The 19057-nt window shown below is 39.1% G+C and overlaps 1 protein-coding gene across 1 annotated transcript in view; it reads right to left on the minus strand.

Annotated features, from left to right (window-relative positions):
- LOC112147959 (notch receptor 1) overlaps positions 1–17618 on the minus strand; it is a gene marked incomplete in the record, with an annotated part of 61349 nt that extends 43731 nt beyond the window's left edge. The window contains 2 exon segments of the mRNA XM_024274686.2: positions 16604–16685; positions 17122–17618. Of these exon segments, the coding sequence (XP_024130454.1) occupies positions 16604–16685; positions 17122–17179 (140 nt within the window).
- Between the last annotated feature and the right edge of the window lie 1439 nt (positions 17619–19057).

Below are 19057 nucleotides of genomic sequence, written 5' to 3' on the forward strand. Positions count from 1 at the left end.
GACTGCCATTTATTTCCTAAGGGGATGTTCAATTATTTGCTTTTGTCTTGAATCATAATATTTTTGCTAACACCAATAGCCCTATGATGACAACAGTAGAGTAAGAGTACATTTATAGTATAAATGTAAAGATAAAGATACCGTGTTCCCTCGTTTATTGTGGAAGTTACGTTCAAAAAATGACTTGCGATAGATAAAATCGTATTTTTTTTCAAATACAATAAATACTTTAAGACAATAAAACCCCTCACTACACACATTTTTATCAGATAGACATGACCATTTTTAAACTTTTATCTCTTGTTTAAACTCTGAAAGTTCAAACTTTAATAGAAAATTAAGACCAGAATTATAGAATGAAAACAAATATCAAATCTGATTAACTGTTTATGTAACTCTGGCAAACATATAACAATGTTTCACAGCCAATCAGAATGCAGAACCCAATGTGCTATAAAAATGAATAAAAAGCATGCAAATCTATCTAAAAAAAAACCTTTCATCAAAATTGCAAAATAGTAATATTTTTGGGGGGGGGGGAAATCTTAATATGCCTAACTTAACTAAAACGAGCATTTTTCAAAGTATTTTGGGATATTTTCCCCCTCTTTTCAGAGTATCACCCCAAAAAGAGCAAATATTTACTGAAATTTTCTGTGCTGAAATGTATTTTGGGAAACTTAAAAGTTTACTGAGAGAAGTAAGTTCAGTAACACAACAGTAAATAGTATGTAGTGTGTCAAGTATTACACTGAGGGGTCATAAAGTTAAAGAAATCACCTTCCTAATGGAAAATTTTTACTTTGGTGTTGGTACTTTCAAACACTTTCTAAAATAAAACTTAATTATTATTATTTTTTTTTATTTTATTAGGTTTCTAACCTCAAAATTTTAATTTCAAAACTTTTTTTTACAGTTTCAAAATTGCTTTTTTTCACTATTAACTCCTTTTTTATTTTTAAAATCTGAAAATTTCAGTTTCAAAACTTTTGGCCCTGTTGTGGTGTATTTGGGCGGGGCTAACAGGAAGGACCAATCAAAATCAACGAGGATGGCAACTTCAGTCCCGGTGCTGAAATTTTCAGATTTGAAACCGAAAAAAAAAGGTGAAAGTGAAAAAAAATATATGACTAATATATTTGGCTAAACACCAATATTTTTTAAAGTTGTTTTATTTGGGTTTCAAATAATATTGGCCCAAATTTAGCTCCATAGAGACGAGCCTCAGATCTGGCTGCTGGAAGGCCAGTCGAGCTCAGCCCTGGTGGTGGTGGCGGCGGAGGTCGTGAGGCGCCACACGAGCTCGCTGAAGAAAAGCTGCTGGGAGCAGGTGCGCATGTTAATGAGGAGACGGCAGCTGCTGGCCCAGTCCACCCCCCCTCCCGACGTCTCCCATGCCCCCCCTCTCCGCCTCCTTTCTCCATGCATCACATCCCAGCCTTCTCGTGATGAAAGGAGAAGGCGTGCCAAACCGTGAAGTTCTAACATCTCCACTACCACTGAAGAATCCAGTGGATAAAACTGATTTTTATTTACTTTAAACACAACTGCAAAGTTCTCATGTAAACTGCTTCAACGAGTCTCCAGTGAAGCTGAGAAAAGGATGGGGGCAGGAGGAGAAACAGGAGCAAAGAATGTTTTTTCTTCCACTTTATTCAGAGCTGACCACAAGTCTATGAAGTGATTTTTGTGCCACCATATTGCAAGCAAAAGTTACAGATTTGAGATCAAATTGTTCTAAATTGCAAACAAAATGTAAAGTGTTGAGAATAAAACTTCATAATTTGCAAATCAAAACACATATTTGCTTTCAAAAACTTATTTTTTTGCTTTCCAAAAATATTTTTGCGTTTGCAAACCAGCGTGTTTAAAATGTCAGCAGCAGAAAAAAACGTCTCAGCGTCATCTCCGTCCAGCCACACATAACATTACGTTACGATTATTATTTGTATGAATGAGCTGTAGTTTTTCATGAATAAAACGTTAAAAAACGGGTTGGTTGAAGACTGTAGAATTCTGATAGAACAGCACCGATAGAAAGTCCAAAGTGTGCCTCGGCCCCCCGGGCTCCGTCAATGCGAGGCAGATATACCTGACTGGATAGAATTTAGACCAATCAGCAGGCTGTTTGGTGTGGCACAAACGTAACGTTGAGAGAAAATTTTGAAGGCATAATCAAAGATAGGGCGAAAGCGAGATGAGTGACTACACATCTAAAAATTTTGCGTTGCAAACGCAAAAATATTTTTTTTAAACAAAAAAAAAGTTTTTGAAAGCAAATATGTATTTTCATTTGCAAATTATGAAGTTTTACTGTTAATACTTTACATTTTGTTTGCAATTTAGAAAATTTTGATCTTAAATCTGTAACTTTTACTTGCAATCTGGTAGCACAAAAATCACTTCTTACAAGTCAGGCATATTTAGCTGTCAGACTTCTTCTTTCCTCTGTCTTGAAAATATATAATTTTAAGTCTTCCTTCATTCTTGAACTTTCCCTTTAGTCTCACTGATTTTTTCTCCTCAGTTTAAATCTGGCATTAAGCTCCTCCGTACAGCCTCTTTAACACCAAAACTCACTCCTCTTTTCGTTTCTGAGACACCACTGTAATATGGAGCTATATTGGGGCCGTATTATTTGAAACCCAAATGAAACTTGAAAAAATATTGGTGTTTATCCAAAAAATATGGAAAATGTCCAAAACTTTCTACTTTTCTAAAATAAACTTAAATATTTTCAGTTTCATATGTTATGCTTTTTAGGTTTAAAAACACAAAATCTCAATTTCAAAACTTTTTTTTTTTATTTGAGTATTAGTTCAAATCGGAAAATTTCAGTTTCAGAACTTTTGGCCCCGTTGTGGCACATTGGGGCGGGGCTAACACGAAGGACTAATCAAAATCAATGAGGGTGGTAACTTCAGTCCCGGTGCATTCACTGACTCTGAGTACTTGGATAATTACCTACATACGGAAGTTACCACCATCTTCGATTTTGATTGGTCCTTCGTGTTAGCCCTGCCTCAACGCACCACAATGGGGCCAAAAGTTTTGAAACTGAAACTGTCAGATTTGAAAAGAGAAAAAAAAAAGATTTGAAACAGAAATAAAAATTTTTAAATTGAAATTTTGAGTTTCGAAACCTAAAAAACAGAACATTTGAAGCTGAAAAAATGTATGTTTATTTTAGAATAGCAAAAAGTTTTGAACATTTTACTTTTTTTTTTTTTTGGCTAACAACCAATATGTTTTTCAATTTGTTGTTTTTGGGAGGATTAAATAATATTGTCCTCAATTAAGCTCCATACTCTAAGATTTACAAGTCTCCTCTAAAAGCTTTCTTCCAAGTTCCTACAACTGGCTCTGCAACTCTTTTCAGTGGTCTCCAATGTTTGGGGCCAAGCGCGAGGCAAAAGAAAAGCGTAAAACACAAAACACACACAAGCAGTGCGAACACAACAATAGAGTCTGAAAGAAAGGAAACTGGAACAGGCTTGGTTGGGTATTCAAAAGCAGAGAAGCAGTGAGGGGCAGCAGGTTCAAAGGGAGTTTTGTTGTTTATTCCAAAAAGTCTCCTGGCCTGATTCTTAACCTCTTACTTTATGGTTCTCTAAAAAAAAACCTTCCAGTCTTTGAAACTGATGTCTGTTCTTGCAAAACAGCTCAGCACCTTACACCCAGGTCCAAAAGATAAACAGAGAGCCCCAGCACCCTCACCTTGGAGCACGTGGACGCTCTGTCCAAACACACTCCAACCGAGGTGCAAGCAGTAAGTCAACTGTAGCACACGCTGGCCAAGAATCCCAACAGTTTGCTCTCTAATTTGGCATCATCCCGTCAAATACACACTTGGCAGAAAATGGCCTCATCCACTGCGTCAACGAGAGCTTAAATGTTTAAAATAGGCGTGGAAGACAAAAGACTTTCAACAACTTCTTTTATGGAGTCTTTCCTGCGTTCCAAAGCAAACAGAGAGAAGCAGCTGCTTCAACAAGAGAAATGTGCCGGTAAGAGGAGCAGCATCTCAACAGCAGCAGGTAAACTGGGCAGCTTTTAAAGGTAAATAAAGAAGACATGAAAAGGCGGGCACAAATCAGAAGCTGAGCAAATATCAGATGTTCATGGTGCTATTAAATAACTGCAGGGCAGCGGTGGAATTATGTGGTGGTAAAGGCGATGCAGGTATTACCCTGCGGCCTTCGCTGTTCTCTTTAAGATTCATTTCTTTTGACAATGCTGCTGCAGTAACCCATGGCAACAGGTTTCCATCCCATCACAGGCCCGGGAGGAGTCTGCAGCAGATGTTGAGGTGACATCTGACCCCGGGCCAGGAATCCCTCTGAAGGGGGTTTCCTCAGTGTCAGTCCAGACTGCCATCTGCCACCTTTGTGAGGTCACACACAGATGGAGAGACGCGATATCCAGGATACATGTGTAAACTGTATACATATAAAAACCTGGAATAAACACGCAGATTCAGGCAGCTGCATGGATCTCACTTTGAATGCTTTTAAGAAGCTTAGGGAATTAGGTTGTGCATTTATTCAATTGCTGTGTTGTCTAAATCTCTGTGGGATACAGGGTCAGTCACTGTTTTTTAAGTTTAAATATGTTTACGTATCTAAATACTAACATTTTAATAAATGAAGATTATACATGCAATCCAACAGCAATGTCTCAAACCAACATAGATAATCTCAAACTGACAGAAAAACATGTGTAAGGCTGCCATTTACAATTAAACAATATTATATATTATTATGTAATTCATGTTGTTCGCATTTAATACCTGAAACAAAAGACGCATATCGCTGCATTGTCTGTATGGATTTTACTCACTTCTCATGATAAAGTTATTTGTTGTTGTATGAGATATTTTAAAACCGTAAAACCGGAATGTTTTGGCTCAGTAAAAATGTTAAGAGCAGCCATAGAGCCATGTATTTCCAGCTTTCAAAATGAGAAAAAAATTATCTCTGGGCGAACGTATTTTATAACATTGTGTGGAAATAGTCATTTTCCTATTAATTTGATCATGTTTTATCTTTATTTTCCCACAGATATGAGCAAAAGCAAAGAGGAGCGATGTTAGAACCACAGCTGAGCAAACAGCATCTCACTGTGTAAAAAACATTACAACAGTATCTAGTTTTACTTTATTGTCAGACACACTGAATTTTTGTAGATTTGTTTGTTGGGCTTTCTTTGTATGGTTCAGCTGATATTTTTTATTGTGATAGTTTTTGAGATATTGAGGCGTTTAGTTTTCATTTCTGTCCTTTATATTATGTCTTTTTAGAATCCACTAGCCAAGGGCATAACAATATTAGAAATGTTTCTCACGAGTTATTCCACTTTTTAAAGATTTTTTTATTTCTTTTGTCATCTAAAAATGACATTGAAATGGATGAGGTTCACAGAACATTTTATAATTAATGAATTAATCCTAATTAGAATAATTTCCATAGAGTTTAAGAGGAAATATCAACCAAGAAACACCTAGGGAGTAAAAGGTAAATAGGAAGTTGTTGTAATTATCCTGATAAATAAATAACCCTCCCTTTACCTGTGACATCCCCATAAAACATTTCCCCATCTTGCTATTTCGTGAACTTTTTCTGATTTTCTGCCTTCCGCTGACTCTTGACTATTTTGGCACAATGCAGAAAACTCCAAATCCCAAATAAAAATAGTGTCATCAAGTCCAAATTGTGCTCATGAAACACGCTTCTAACCTAAAATCTGTCCCTCCTGCCCCCCACCTCCCTTTCTCATTTCCTGTCTGTTTACTTCTGTGGCTCTGTTGAGTCCCCTCAGCCCAGTCTGATCGGTTTTAAAAGCTTGGCCCGAAGGGGAAGGGGCCTCTCTTTCCCCTGAACTTGCCTCTTTTTTATCAGTGTGGACAGTGGCTAACCGCAGGGACAACCAGAGAAAATTAACGCTGAAATGCACGCTTCAAACATGAAAAAAAGCATTGTTTCTAACGGCATCAAAACATGAAACAGCCGATCCAAAGCTGCTATTTTAGACATGCAATCAATCCTGCAACAAAACTGCTGGGACAAAAATAATTTCAGGAAAACCACAGGAGTGATCACTGCAGTGGAGCTGAAGCCAGCAGTGCTACAGAAATGACAAGGGGGACTGTCCACCTCTTGGCCTCTGCTTATGTTCATCCCTCTCTTCCTTCCTCTGTAATCGTGCAGGAGAGCTGACCTGGTCAACCCACATCTGGCAGTTCTCATTAGAGAAGCATGCTTTTGAGAAGATGGTGGACCCAGTCCGTGGGAAAGAACAAGCCCCCCCAGGGACCGGACACTTAGCGTGTGACTGAGTGTTTCTAGAGAGTCCTAGCCACTCTAATAACTTCTGCCTCCTTTACGAGCCTGGAAACCACTTAAAGGCCTTCCGGGTGTCTGAAGGTGTAGCTGACATCAGGCTGTTAGGCTTACATCTCCACTCTAAGACTTGAGCATTACAGAGAAAACAATGGCATGTCGATTCATCCTGCTCACACCACATGAGGTCATTTTATGATGTAAATACTTTGTCAGTGTGTTTATTTGTCTGGAGTTCTTTCTCACCGAGAGAAAAGAATATCTGACTGTAAAGTAAAGCAGCCTTTAAATCACATGTGTCAAAGTCAAGGCCCGGGGGGCGGTGTAAGATCAGCTCGGGTGCTTGCGACAAGTGATGACATCGCACTACTATAACGCCACTTAGACAAACGACTTAGCTATTTTGCACTGTTTTTCTGTATTGAAACTGATCTTTACAATTCAATTTCAGCATCTTCAGCTATCAGCACTAGCGCCTTCAGTGGCCAAATTCAGCTAACAACATTCACACTAGCATTATCACAGGTAATGCTATATATCTAATTTATAATTATGTTAAAAAGTTACTGTTTTAAAGTTTTAAAAATGTAGTTTTAGAGTGTTCAATAAAGGTTTATCCTGTTCGGCCCGTGACCTAAGGTGTGTTTTTTCGATTTTGGCCGTGTGTGCGATTGAGTTTGGCACTCCTGCTTTAGACACTTGTATTGTTCAGATGAATCATTTGATCCCTCACTAACCCTGAGTGAGTTTACTCTTCTACCCAAGTGTGCACAGAATCAGCAGATAACAGTTTATTTATTAACTCATGGAAATCTGCCAGCAGAATGATTTTGTACAAATGAACCACCGACAGTCCCAGGAGTTTGAAACTCCAGAAAGAAGACAGTGCATTTCACATAAGCCAGGTGTTCTTAAATCTTATTCACATGCACCGGTTCGGGTCAACACCACTATGGGTGCTGAGAGTTTTTGGGTTGTCTGGGCCCATTGAGGGTGAAAGAGAAGAACCACCACACCTTAAGGGAAAAGCAGTGTGCCTTGCCGTTTCCTCTTTGCATACCCTTAAGTGCTAACGGGCTCCCTGCAAAATCTGTAGGTCAAAAAAATTTAAAATTTACACAGCACACCTGCATCTCACCTACTTTTCTCTTACATGTTGTACAAGTGTTTGCAAAGTGACAGGGTGGTACATACATTTATCAAATATTTGCTCTGAGTGATTTTAACTTCTCTTTCTTCAGTCTTCTTGCTTGACGTTGTGTACGGCTCGGTATCAAGACAGTGGAGCCGAGTCCTAACTGAAGGCTGTGAGCTGATGCTTGAAGAAACCGGCGTCACGAACAGGATGATAGAGAATCTGACATTAGTGATAGTAAAAACCGGTCTGTAGCTGTCCTTTCCCCATACCCTTCAGAGATGCAGGTCTAAATGTGACAGAAGAGAAAAACAAGGCCTATGAAGTTTCTCTGACCGTTTCTCCTGGCAAGTATTTTGAAACAATCTCTCCCGTGTCATTCTTGCAGTCGTGGAGAAATGTTTCAGGTGGTTTAAACCTAACACTAAGACATGACGCTCGAAGCATGCCCATAGAGTAAACAAGCACGAACATTTTCACTTTATGGTCTTACTGAACGGTCCATGAACTTGACATTTGGTGCGGTTCACCTACGTTTCCTCTACAGGCTCACCCACTGTTTTGCCCACAGACAGCCCATATCCACCTTTAAGGGCCATTGTGATTTTCACTAAGGCTTTAATCAAGAAAATATTTGTCTGCAAGTCTATGTTTGTTTGAAAACTATCACTCTATCATTAAAGTGTTTTTACATACAATATTCTTTTTCATGAAGGGGATATGCCTGAGTAGATCTCAACATATTTTATGGTGTATTTACAGCTCCATTCTCATATATCCCATAATTCTTCACTCTTCATTTACCTACGTTTCTCACTTTTCGGGATCAGTTTTCAATTAGGTTTTGGGCGGCAAAACTTTAGAATGAATTCTCTTATGCAATAAAAACCTGCAATTCTTCAACGAGTTGAAAAGGATGTTTTAAAAAGCATTTAATTTGTTTCGCATTGAGTCTTCCTTATATTTGTTTGAATATTTTCTTTATTAAAATTTACTTGTTGGGCCATGGGTCATACTGTCTTAAAAATGTTTCTCACTTTTATCCCAATAGTGTTATTTTATAGACAGCATATTTATGTATTCTGCTATTAATTTGATTTTATGGCTGTTTTTAGACAAATGCTGTTACCTGTGAACTACTAATATATCTATTGCCACTTTTATCTTTAAAAAGTTTTGGAATCTACATGTATATATGACAGATGTATATTTTATATCTTTGATTGTTTTGCCATGAATAAGCCATTTGGGCTTTTTGCCTCTCCCTGCACTGTACTTGTCTTTCTTTGTATGAATCCTCGTTATTTGTGCTCAACAATAAAGACAAAAAAAGTACTTTATGACTAATGGACTAAAATTCATGGTTCTTCTCGGTTAACAATATATTTGTTCAGTTTGTTCTAAACCAACATGTATCTGCACAGGACACAAGTAAAAGTATTAATAAAAACTAAGCTGCATCTCTGAACTTTATCAATCTTGTGCTGCTGGTATAACACGTTTTATTATTCATCATTTTTAAACAATCCTGAACTGATTCTCTTTTTTAGCTAATGGTCTTCAGAAAACCCTTTTTCTCCCTTGAGTGACAGAACTGGCTTGTTCCAGTGCTACAGCCGACACAAACTAAAGTTTTGTGTCTCATGAGTGACTGTGAATTCAGGCAGTGAGAGTGGCTGAAGGACAAAAACACACCTGCCAGAAAAAAGTCAATCTGTTTATGTCTGAAGCTGAATGGGCAAAAACCACAAGCACTCGTGGTCATAATGAAGCATGCTGCATTGTGGGTGAGCGCATGCCCCTCATAGTTGTTATATTATAACCCACTGGCAGGTGGTCTGGCTGGAGAAGAAAAGAAATGAGGAAGTGTGCAGGAGCCTGTCTTTCACACACACATGCCGACTGTGAATGACTGCGATCAAAGATTTTGTCATGTGTCTTGGTATATACCAAACAAGGAGGCTCAAATGTCATAATCCTCTGCTCAGGGATTCTCCGCCACAAAGTCAGTTCTTATGGCCAGAAATCTCCTCTCACTCTCGCTAAAGGAAACCCAACACTGGTGGTGGCCACCGTATAAAAGACTTGCACTATGTGCCTCTCGTTGTGTGATGATATGATCAGATACGGCACCTTTTCTTCCCTCGGGCCACACCGAGGCTGCTTCCTGACTCTGAATAGAAGTGCAGGGGGGAGAAGGGAGCATGTGGGGAGTTAAGATAGACTCATCTGACTGCTGCAAACAGAAGTGCCATTGAAGAATGTCCAGAATCGAGGGACAAGGGCCCACTTTCATGGAGGTACACAGCAGCTGGGATCCTCAAACTTTAGCTAATCCCAACTGACCAAGTCTTCAAAATAAATTTCTATTCGGCCTAAATATTAGGGGTGTTGGGAATATTTGGCAATATATCACAATATTTTATTAGGCAATACTTGCACCATTGATAATGTTGATAAGACGATATTTGTAATTAGCGAAACATTAGCAAAAAGTAATAACATTCATTTGAAAACTTCACACCATAAATTTACCAAAGTTACACCGTACACCGGGCTGCACGGTGGCGCAGTGGTTAGCGCTCTCGCCTCACAGCGAGAAGGCCCCGGTTCGAATCCCGGCTGGGACCTTTCTGTGTGGAGTTTGCATGTTCTCCCCGTGCATGCGTGGGTTTTCACCGGGGACTCCGGCTTCCTCCCACCGTCCAAAAACATGCTTCATAGGTTAATCGGTGACTCTAAATTGCCCCTAGGTGTGAATGTGTGAGTGGATGTGTGTGTGATTGAGGCCCTGCGACAGACTGGCGACCTGTCCAGGGTGAACCCCGCCTTCGCCCATCAGTAGCCGGGTTAGGCTCTGGCACCCCCGCGACCCCGAAAGGGACAAAGCGGTCAGGAAGATGGATGGATGGACACCGTACACCAGCAGGTTAAACATCAAAGTGCATGAAAACGAAAATTCCGACCTGTACCTGAAGTACACACAAATTATTGCGAAGCGTGCGCCTAGTTCCCACCGATCAAACAGGAAATAATAGCGGTCATTCTAGCGCTCAGACAGTCACCTCATACCGGCTGCCTCTTCTACAGATGGATTACAAACACGCACAGGTAGGCATGCTTTACACATGCGCTACCGACCCTGGATCTCGCCGGTGCTTTTTCCTGAATGAAGCGCGTGCGTCGCCATTAAATGTTCGACGCAGCACGCCCAGCTGCTCAATAGTTCCGTAACGCGACTCACACTCAGCACAACAGCCTCTTTAAATGAAAATATAAGATCGATACTTGGTGAAAACCCATCAAGAATCAATTGCATGACTAAATATCGCGATATTGGTGGCTGGGTGGCTCAGTGGGCTAGATGAAGGGCTGACACGCAGGAGCCTTGGGTTTGATTCCCAGGGTTGTCCACTGATCTCCACCCAGATTGTGTCCTTAGGCAAGACCCTTGACGCTGCTGCCTAACTGGGTCCCTGTGCCCCTCAAGTACAGGGTTGTGTCAGGAAGGGCATCCGGCGGAAAAACTCTGCCAAATCACTGATGCGAAACAGTGGGTGCTGTTATGCTGTGGCGACCCCGAAAGGGATAAGCCGAAATTGAACCACCAACCATCGCAATATCGATATTTTGGCACAACCCTAGTTAAAAGACATACATAAATGTAGTATCCACTCAAACATTATCAGGAATGTGTGAATCTCTGATATTGATTGGTTGTAGCCCCTCCAGACTTTGGTTATGATTGGGAGTTTATCAATCAACTGAATAAGAAGAAAAATTAAATAACGAGGAACATGTCAATAACTCTGTCAATTTACACTAATTAAAAAGTTCCAAGTGGACCTTTTTTTTACACCTGAGCATCACCTCCTTCAAAGAGACAAAGTATTATTAGCTCCGTTCTGAAAGCATTTGAAGCGGAACCACCTCTTGTTCCCTCAGTAATGTGGGGAGTCATGTCTGCCCTGTCTGCTGGACTGCACACTTTAACCCTCAAAGACAGCATCATCACATTACTCTGCCATCAACATGCTGTCAAAGAAAGTATGCGATCTCTTAGCGGCATCCGTCCTCACCTGTCATCCAGTAGACCTGCTGTCTCTCAGCTCCGCCGACACAAAGAAGCTCTGCTGTGAGCTGCTTTGATTCTGACCATCCATTGTGTCACTGGAATCTGCAATGCTCCGGTCTGAGGCCGGACCGGTCTCGCTCTGTCACCACACTCTGGCCCTGCCAAGCCTCCGCAGTAAACGAGAGGCCTCAGTGAAGCAGCAGATAAACTTCAGTCTGGATGTCACTGCGCCAAGCCAGATATGATGAGCCGATGGTATTTATGGTATGTCAAGTGGGCATGCACTGGACAGACTACAAAGGACAAAAGCATCTGACACCACTCACTTAACCTCAACCTGACACTTGAGTTCAAGTGTGGCAGCTGTTTGTTTAAGGTAATTCAAATGATGCACGAGGACAGGTCAGGAAGAAAAAATCCTTACTGTCTTCCTTCATGAGGAAACCATAAAATACTGCCCAGTTCATGCAAAACATATATGTGTCAACTGGCACGCTTAGTATTGTCAGACCTTTAACACCATTAGCTGAAACCTGGATCCACCTGCCTGCAATAACTCTAATGTTCCTGTGATGGTAACAGCCAGCTGCCATGCTTCACCAGCGAGATGATGAATCTGATGACCAGAAGCTGCTTCAAAGACCCCAAAAATGCATGAATATAACTCTTTTTCTGTTATTGAGAAAAACTTTAGATTTTACTTTCAAATTTGCAGCATTGCTGCTTAGTTACATGTGTCAAAGTAAAGGCCCGGGGGCCAGATCCGGCCCTCCAGATCATTTTATTTTATTTTTATTACTGGCCCCATGTTATCTTGCGCTCATTTCTAATTAGTATAATTTTTACAAAGAATATTTTTATGGAGGGTAAAATATTGAAAGTTATTTTAAAGTTAAGTTGATTTATTCTGGAATAACATTCCTGCATTTTTATTATTCATAATTATGTTAAAAAAATTAAAGTTTTAACATTTTCAAAATTCTCATTCTGATAGCTTTTAGGACTAATTTGGCATTTACTGAGATTTTTAGGCTATTTTTGAGTTTAGCTAATATTTCAGCTACATGCTAACTGTTCTGGCTAATTTAGGCTTTTCTTTCAGTTTTTTAGCCTATTTTAAAGTTTCGCTAATGTTTCAGCAAAATGTTGGCTGTTTCGGCTAATTTAGGAATTTTTTTAGGCTAATTTGGCATATAGATAATATTTTAGCTAGCTATCAGCTTCAGCATTTTCAACAATTAGCTTCAGTGATTTCAGCTATTAGCTTCAGCATTTTCAGCTATCAAGTTTAGCATTTTCAGCAACAAAATTCATCTTAAGCATTCACACTAGCATCATTGCAGGTAATCCTATATATCTAATTCATAATTATTTTATAAAGTTACGGTTTTAAAGTTTAAAAAATGTAGTTTTAGAGTGTTCAATAAATGTTTATCCTGTTTGGCCCACCTGATTTAGGTGGTTTGAACCCCTAATCCCCCCCTGTTAGCAGACTCCTGTTAAAACAAGTTATTAGTCTACCGAAAAAAAAAAACCTCCAAAATCTGTTGGTCATAGTCTGTCCAAATTCCCTCACTACCCCATGGTTAGTGCACTATAAAGGGCGTTTGCCATTGTATTGGAGTGTTGGAATCTACAATTCAAAATCCATTGGTTTAGAAATTTACAGTGAGCATCAATGCTCACTGAATTGATGAATATAGACCACAATGCATTGCATTTGAGCAATTTATCATTTGAAAAGATTGTGTGAACATTTATTTATTTATTTATTTTTATTTCCAAGTTTTCATGAACAGAAGTGGGTGGATTCCTGATTAGTCATCATAAAATGTTCATATGTATTAGTTTTTTTCTTCGAGCAAATGGGTAACATCATGTTTACCACAAAAAAACATAACAAAAGAAAAGTAGTGAGCGTGTGTCTGAATTCCATTAAAATCCAGGTTACTGGATAGTCGATATATTCTTTATAGGGTTATGGAGTAGTGATAGATTCAGACATGGTCATAGTCTCCACTTTCCCTTCCACACTATTGACTTTTACCCATTGACTGTATATGAGAACTGGACTTAGGGACCCCTCCCCTCAGTATTCCAAACAGGAAGTACCCACTAGCTTCAAAAAGTCAAAATCCCATAGACTTCAATAGAGAAATAAACATTTTTACTCATTCATTCTATTGGTCAGAATAACCATTCTTGCTCCAATACACTTTTTTAGGGCTGGGTATCGATAATTTTCAGAAACGATTTGATCAATTCACAAGAGCCTGGATCAATTCAAGTCCATTTTTTTTTTTTTTTTTTGGATTGTTTTGATCCTCTCAATAATATTCAATTACATTCCATTTTGAGTTTACACATTTGTTTAGAAATACAGTAATAATCCACTACATGTTTTGAATATATTCATATTAATCTGATACAGCTCACATACTGTGAAATCTATTATTGAAATAATGAGATTGTTAATATCATACAGAGCTACATGGATTCTCTAAAGGAGAAGTTTTAACAAAAATGTTCAGATCATTAACATTCTAAACATTGTTCTGCTTCTCCTGGAGGACGTTTCAGTTTGGCCACTAGGTGGTGATCACAGTATAGTTTTACACCTTGTTCCAGAAGAAGAAAGAATGAGTAAAAAAAACTATGTTTTAGACCACAAATGGTTACTTTAAAAATATTTCCTTAGAAGAGTTTGAAAAAAATCATATAAAGATGTTCATTTAGTCAGCAATGTATGTTTAGGTTGACCGAGTGTTGGCATTAGCCGTCCTATGGGAAATCCCATTAAGCGTTAGCATCAAGCTCACGGACGTTAGCTTTATGTGCTATATCAATCTATTTTTTCATGAATCGATTATTGATCTATTAAACTTAAATTGATTCAAACGATTAATCAATTTTATCAACCCAGCTCTATTTTTTGACAAATTCTTGACAATCCTAGTTTTTTTATATTATTTCTTTATTGGAAGTTATTTCAAGTTTTAAACTGACCAATCAGATGCCTCAATTAAAGCATGTGGTGCTCACTGGCCCCCACCTCGAACATCTGAAACATCTGATTGACAGATTCTTCCAAACCTGCCTTCAGTGGAAGGAGTGTGGACTTCTTTTGGGAACATTGATTTAGACCAGCTTAGACCAATCAGTGCTAATTAACGTTGTCTGGCTCCAAATGGCGGGTATCTTGAAAAATGCTGACTGAATTGACTTAATTTTGTTGGAGCCAAAAGTAAGGTGGTGGTTTCTGTGGGTGACATCACACATGCTCACTCCAATTCTGTGATACAGCGATACAGTCAATAATTTTAACTAGAAATTTACCTGGAATCAATTATCTATAGCATTATAGGTGATGCAATTTCCTATCCTCCAATCCAAACATTCCACTCTGACTATTGACTGTATATGAGAACTGGACTGAGTAACTCCTTCCCTCTCACCTTCCAAAAAGGAAGCACACGTGGGCTCCAAGCAGTCAGAATCCCTAAATAGCTAAATAAACAGCTGTTACTCAGTCATTTCTGGAGTGCAAGTTTTTCAAGTCATAAACTGACCAATCAGAGGTCTCCATAAGAGTAGGTGGAGCCTCTGATGTTCAAAACGCTTGCTTGACAGATTTCATGTAGCCCACTCAAGTGGCAGAGGTGTACGCTCACTCCTGATAGGTGGTTGTCATAGAAACGATGACTCAGCCCAACTCAGACTTGATTACTGACGACGTCTGGGTCCAACATGGCAGCATCATTTGACTGGTAATGTGGTTGGAGCCGGAATAAACCATTTTGTATGGATGACGAGACGTCACACTGGCTCACTCCAGTTCTCAGATACAGTTAATGATTCTAACTTAGATTTGACCTTTTTTCTACTTTTTTAAATAACTTTGAATAAAAAATTGAAAATACGTCCACATACTGCAACGTTCTTCTGAATGTAAAATCCAAGGTTTTGTTTTGCAGAAAAGCAGTCAATGCACAAGTTGTCATGCTCTGGATTGGCTTTCCAAGAAATGTCACATCGGGATCAATTTACTGTGACTGAGAAGCATCAAAAAACACAAAATTAATTTTAAGAACCACAACTCCAATCAGTGGATTTGTTATTGGAGATTAATTAAACAGTCAAATTCAAACACACACAAGGATGTTTTCTAGCAATTTGCAATTCTGCAACTTCTCCATTGCCTTGCTAAAACAAAAAGTTACTATAATGAGAACACGACGACAAGTTACTATAATGAGAACACGACGACACGCTCAGGCTTTTCAAATCCACAACGATGCCCATCTCCATTTTTAATTGGAGAAGTCTGAGGAGGAACGAGGCACAATGATGGCTTTGTGGCGAGGTGGCGTGCCTGTGTGTATGTGAGGGATGAACGCAGGACCAGACCAAATTAAGATGTGGCAGGCAGCCAAGATGGCTGCCCACTTGTTGCAGCGGCAAAGTTTTTCACCAAGTTTTAATGCAGGCTCTCTTACAGTAAAACACCTAGTACATTTTGAATTATTTATTGCCTTTTTATAAAAGCACAAGTGTGTTAGGCAACAAATAAAACCTGCTCCAATTTTGTCATAAAGACATTTATCCATAACCATCTGTCCAGGTTCAATCAGAAAGAGTGAGGTCCATTAAGCAGAGGACAAAATCCCAGGAGATGGGAGGAGGCGGCAGGAGGACGGGTTTGAGGGTCTCTCTGGGAAGCCTCACCCAGATTAGTCACACAGAATTAATCGCAGCACAGAACAATGGTCGCCAAGCTTCTGGCAAACCCAGCTGTCGCTCCGTGAAAGAAAAGAAAAACAAGATTTAGGGCTACGAGAGTTTGGCTGGTGAGTGTGCTGCTGGCGGTGTCCCACACCAACACACACACTGTCCTCATCAGTGTCGGCTCCTTTCTTTCTGACCATTTGCCTCCCAGAAATAGCGATGGTGCGAGCGCCCACCCGGCAGAGGCTCCTGGTGTCGACCAAAACTCTCACAGTCATCCCAGATTCCACAACACCGCATTTCAGGAGTCCGAGCAGATGTTACACTTACTTGCACTCTCCGTTGCCATCTGGAGTTGCTTCACACTTCCCCTGGTTCAAACATGACTCAGTGGGCATGGAGCATCTTAGACCTGCGAATGCAAAGTGTACAAACATCTGTACAAACCTGATCTTCTGATCTTCGTTATTCCTTAGATACTACAGAGTCATCACAACACAAATTGTGTGTGTTTTAGAGTTGTGTCATGTGTGCAGCTGCACCAAAAAGTGTGTGACATTTGAAAAAGTAACACAGCTTTGCCATTTCCATAAGAAGTTCTCTGACTCCAGGCTGCACAGGGTTTGCGCTGCAGTGAGAAAAAGTTCTTAGGAGTTCACTTCTCTAACAAAAAAAAAATCTAAATTTAAGGAGTTGAATTAAAAAAGTAAATCTAGAAAACAAGTGCAAAAGATGTCAATTCACATGATTAAATCATGCTGATTAAAGGAGCTTTAACGTGGAAATTAAATGAATAGTTTAAATAAAGTTTTGAATTGTCTGAGTGACAAAAAGTGGCGGCTACTCACCTCGTGTTAAGCCCAACAGCGACAGCAAAAAAGTTAGTTTCACAGACAAAATATGCATTCCTCCTGCTTTGAAAAGATGTTACAAATCCACGCGGGTTTTTTCATAGATCCGATATGGGTTTTCTCTCCTCCGACAGGTAAAAAAATAAAAATCATGTAAAGCCTCCAGTAGATCCACAGAGGGCAGAGTGAGGCGGACTCCCGGCAGGAGATGCTGTCACTTCAAGTCCCGAGTTGGAAATGATCCGAGGAGGGCAGGTCTCCATCGGCGGCTCCCGTCCGTCAGTCCGTCCGCTCAGAGGGGGCGGTTTCCCGTCCCCCTCACGCCCGCAGCGGCAGGCGGGCTCCTCCGCTGCAGGAGGAGTTACATGGAAGTTGGTCTGGGTCCGTTTTCCCACGGGGGGAGCGGTAATTAGCACCTTTGGTTAACGAGCCGCGCGGGTTTCTTCAAATCCTCGTCCCGCCACAGGAAGTTAGCCGCTGTTAGCTTCCGATTCATGCTAAAGGAAAGTAGGCTAATGGCGCCTTTATTTATAACTTATTAAAAAGACGTCACCCTGAGCGCTTAAAAAAAAAAAGTAAAATATATTTTTTTCTATTTTAAATTCAAATGTTACACACAGGAAACTTTATATATAAAAATAATAATAATAAATGCTTTAATTTTTTTCCTGAATTTTAAAATATGAAATGAATTCTTTAAAAAATATATATATTTTATATCTTGAAAAGAAAATTTTTTTAAATTTAAATAGCTAGAGCAAAAACTTAAGTAATACACGTTTTCTAGCTAAAATAAATACTCATTGTTCTGTTTACTTCCTTTACTCTGCTTATTCAGAATCTTTTCTTTCTTTTAACCACTGAAAACACCAAAAGTGCATAAGAAGTATCCCTTCACCTATTTACAATTACTTTAAGTAAATGTTTCAACCAGGAATCTGTTTGTTATATAATTAACAGATGTGCAGACCTTCCTGTTGTGGACCAATCATAGTTGTTCAACCAAATTTAACAACATAAAAATACAGCAATCATTATTACAATGCTTATGACAGATTAGTAAACATTGTCACAGGGAAACTTTGAAAGGATTATTGTCAGGGGAAAATACCCAGGATATCGTGCCCTAATCATATTCTTGTATTTTGAACTTGATCATGCAGCAAAATGCGTGGACCTTGAAACTAGGGCAGTGTTGAGTTAATCCTAAAATCGATCTTGATCGATCAAATCCTAATAGATCCATAATCAATCCTTAAAAGCAGAGATCGATCTCAAGCAAAATGCTAAAGACCACTAGCTTTATGCTAACGTGTAATAGGAATTCCTTAGGATGGCTAACGCTAACACACAGTTGACTTAAACATACATCACTGACGAAATAATCATCTTTATATACTCCCACAGCATGAATCTTCCAAACTCTTTTAAGGAAATATTTTGCAAAGTAACCATTTTTGGTCTAAAGCTGCATTTCTTTTTTTTTTTTTTGCTCATTCTTCCTGGAAAAAGGTGTAATGCTACAGCACGATCACCATCTAGTGGCCAAACTGAAACGTCCTCCAGGAGAGGCAGAACAATTGTTGGAGCTTCTCTGATTGAGAATCCATGTAACACTGTATGCAATAAATAAATCTCATTACAATTTCACAAATACATTTTACAGTATGCGAAATTTATCAGATTAATATGAACATAAATATAGATAGATTATTATTCCTAAACCAATGTAAACTCAATATTAAATTAAGTGGATCAAAAGAATAAAAAATAAAAAAAAAATCTGAATCAAATCGATCCAGGCTCTGATGAATTTAATTGAATTAATTCTGGAAATTATTGATGATACTCAGCCCAAACTAAATAGAAACTAAATAGAAAAGGAAGATCTTGTCTGACAAAATTTTACCAAGTTAAAAACATGTAAACAAAT

Source organism: Oryzias melastigma, linkage group LG9 (genome assembly GCF_002922805.2).
Source record: "Oryzias melastigma strain HK-1 linkage group LG9, ASM292280v2, whole genome shotgun sequence".
Lineage (NCBI taxonomy): Eukaryota > Metazoa > Chordata > Actinopteri > Beloniformes > Adrianichthyidae > Oryzias > Oryzias melastigma.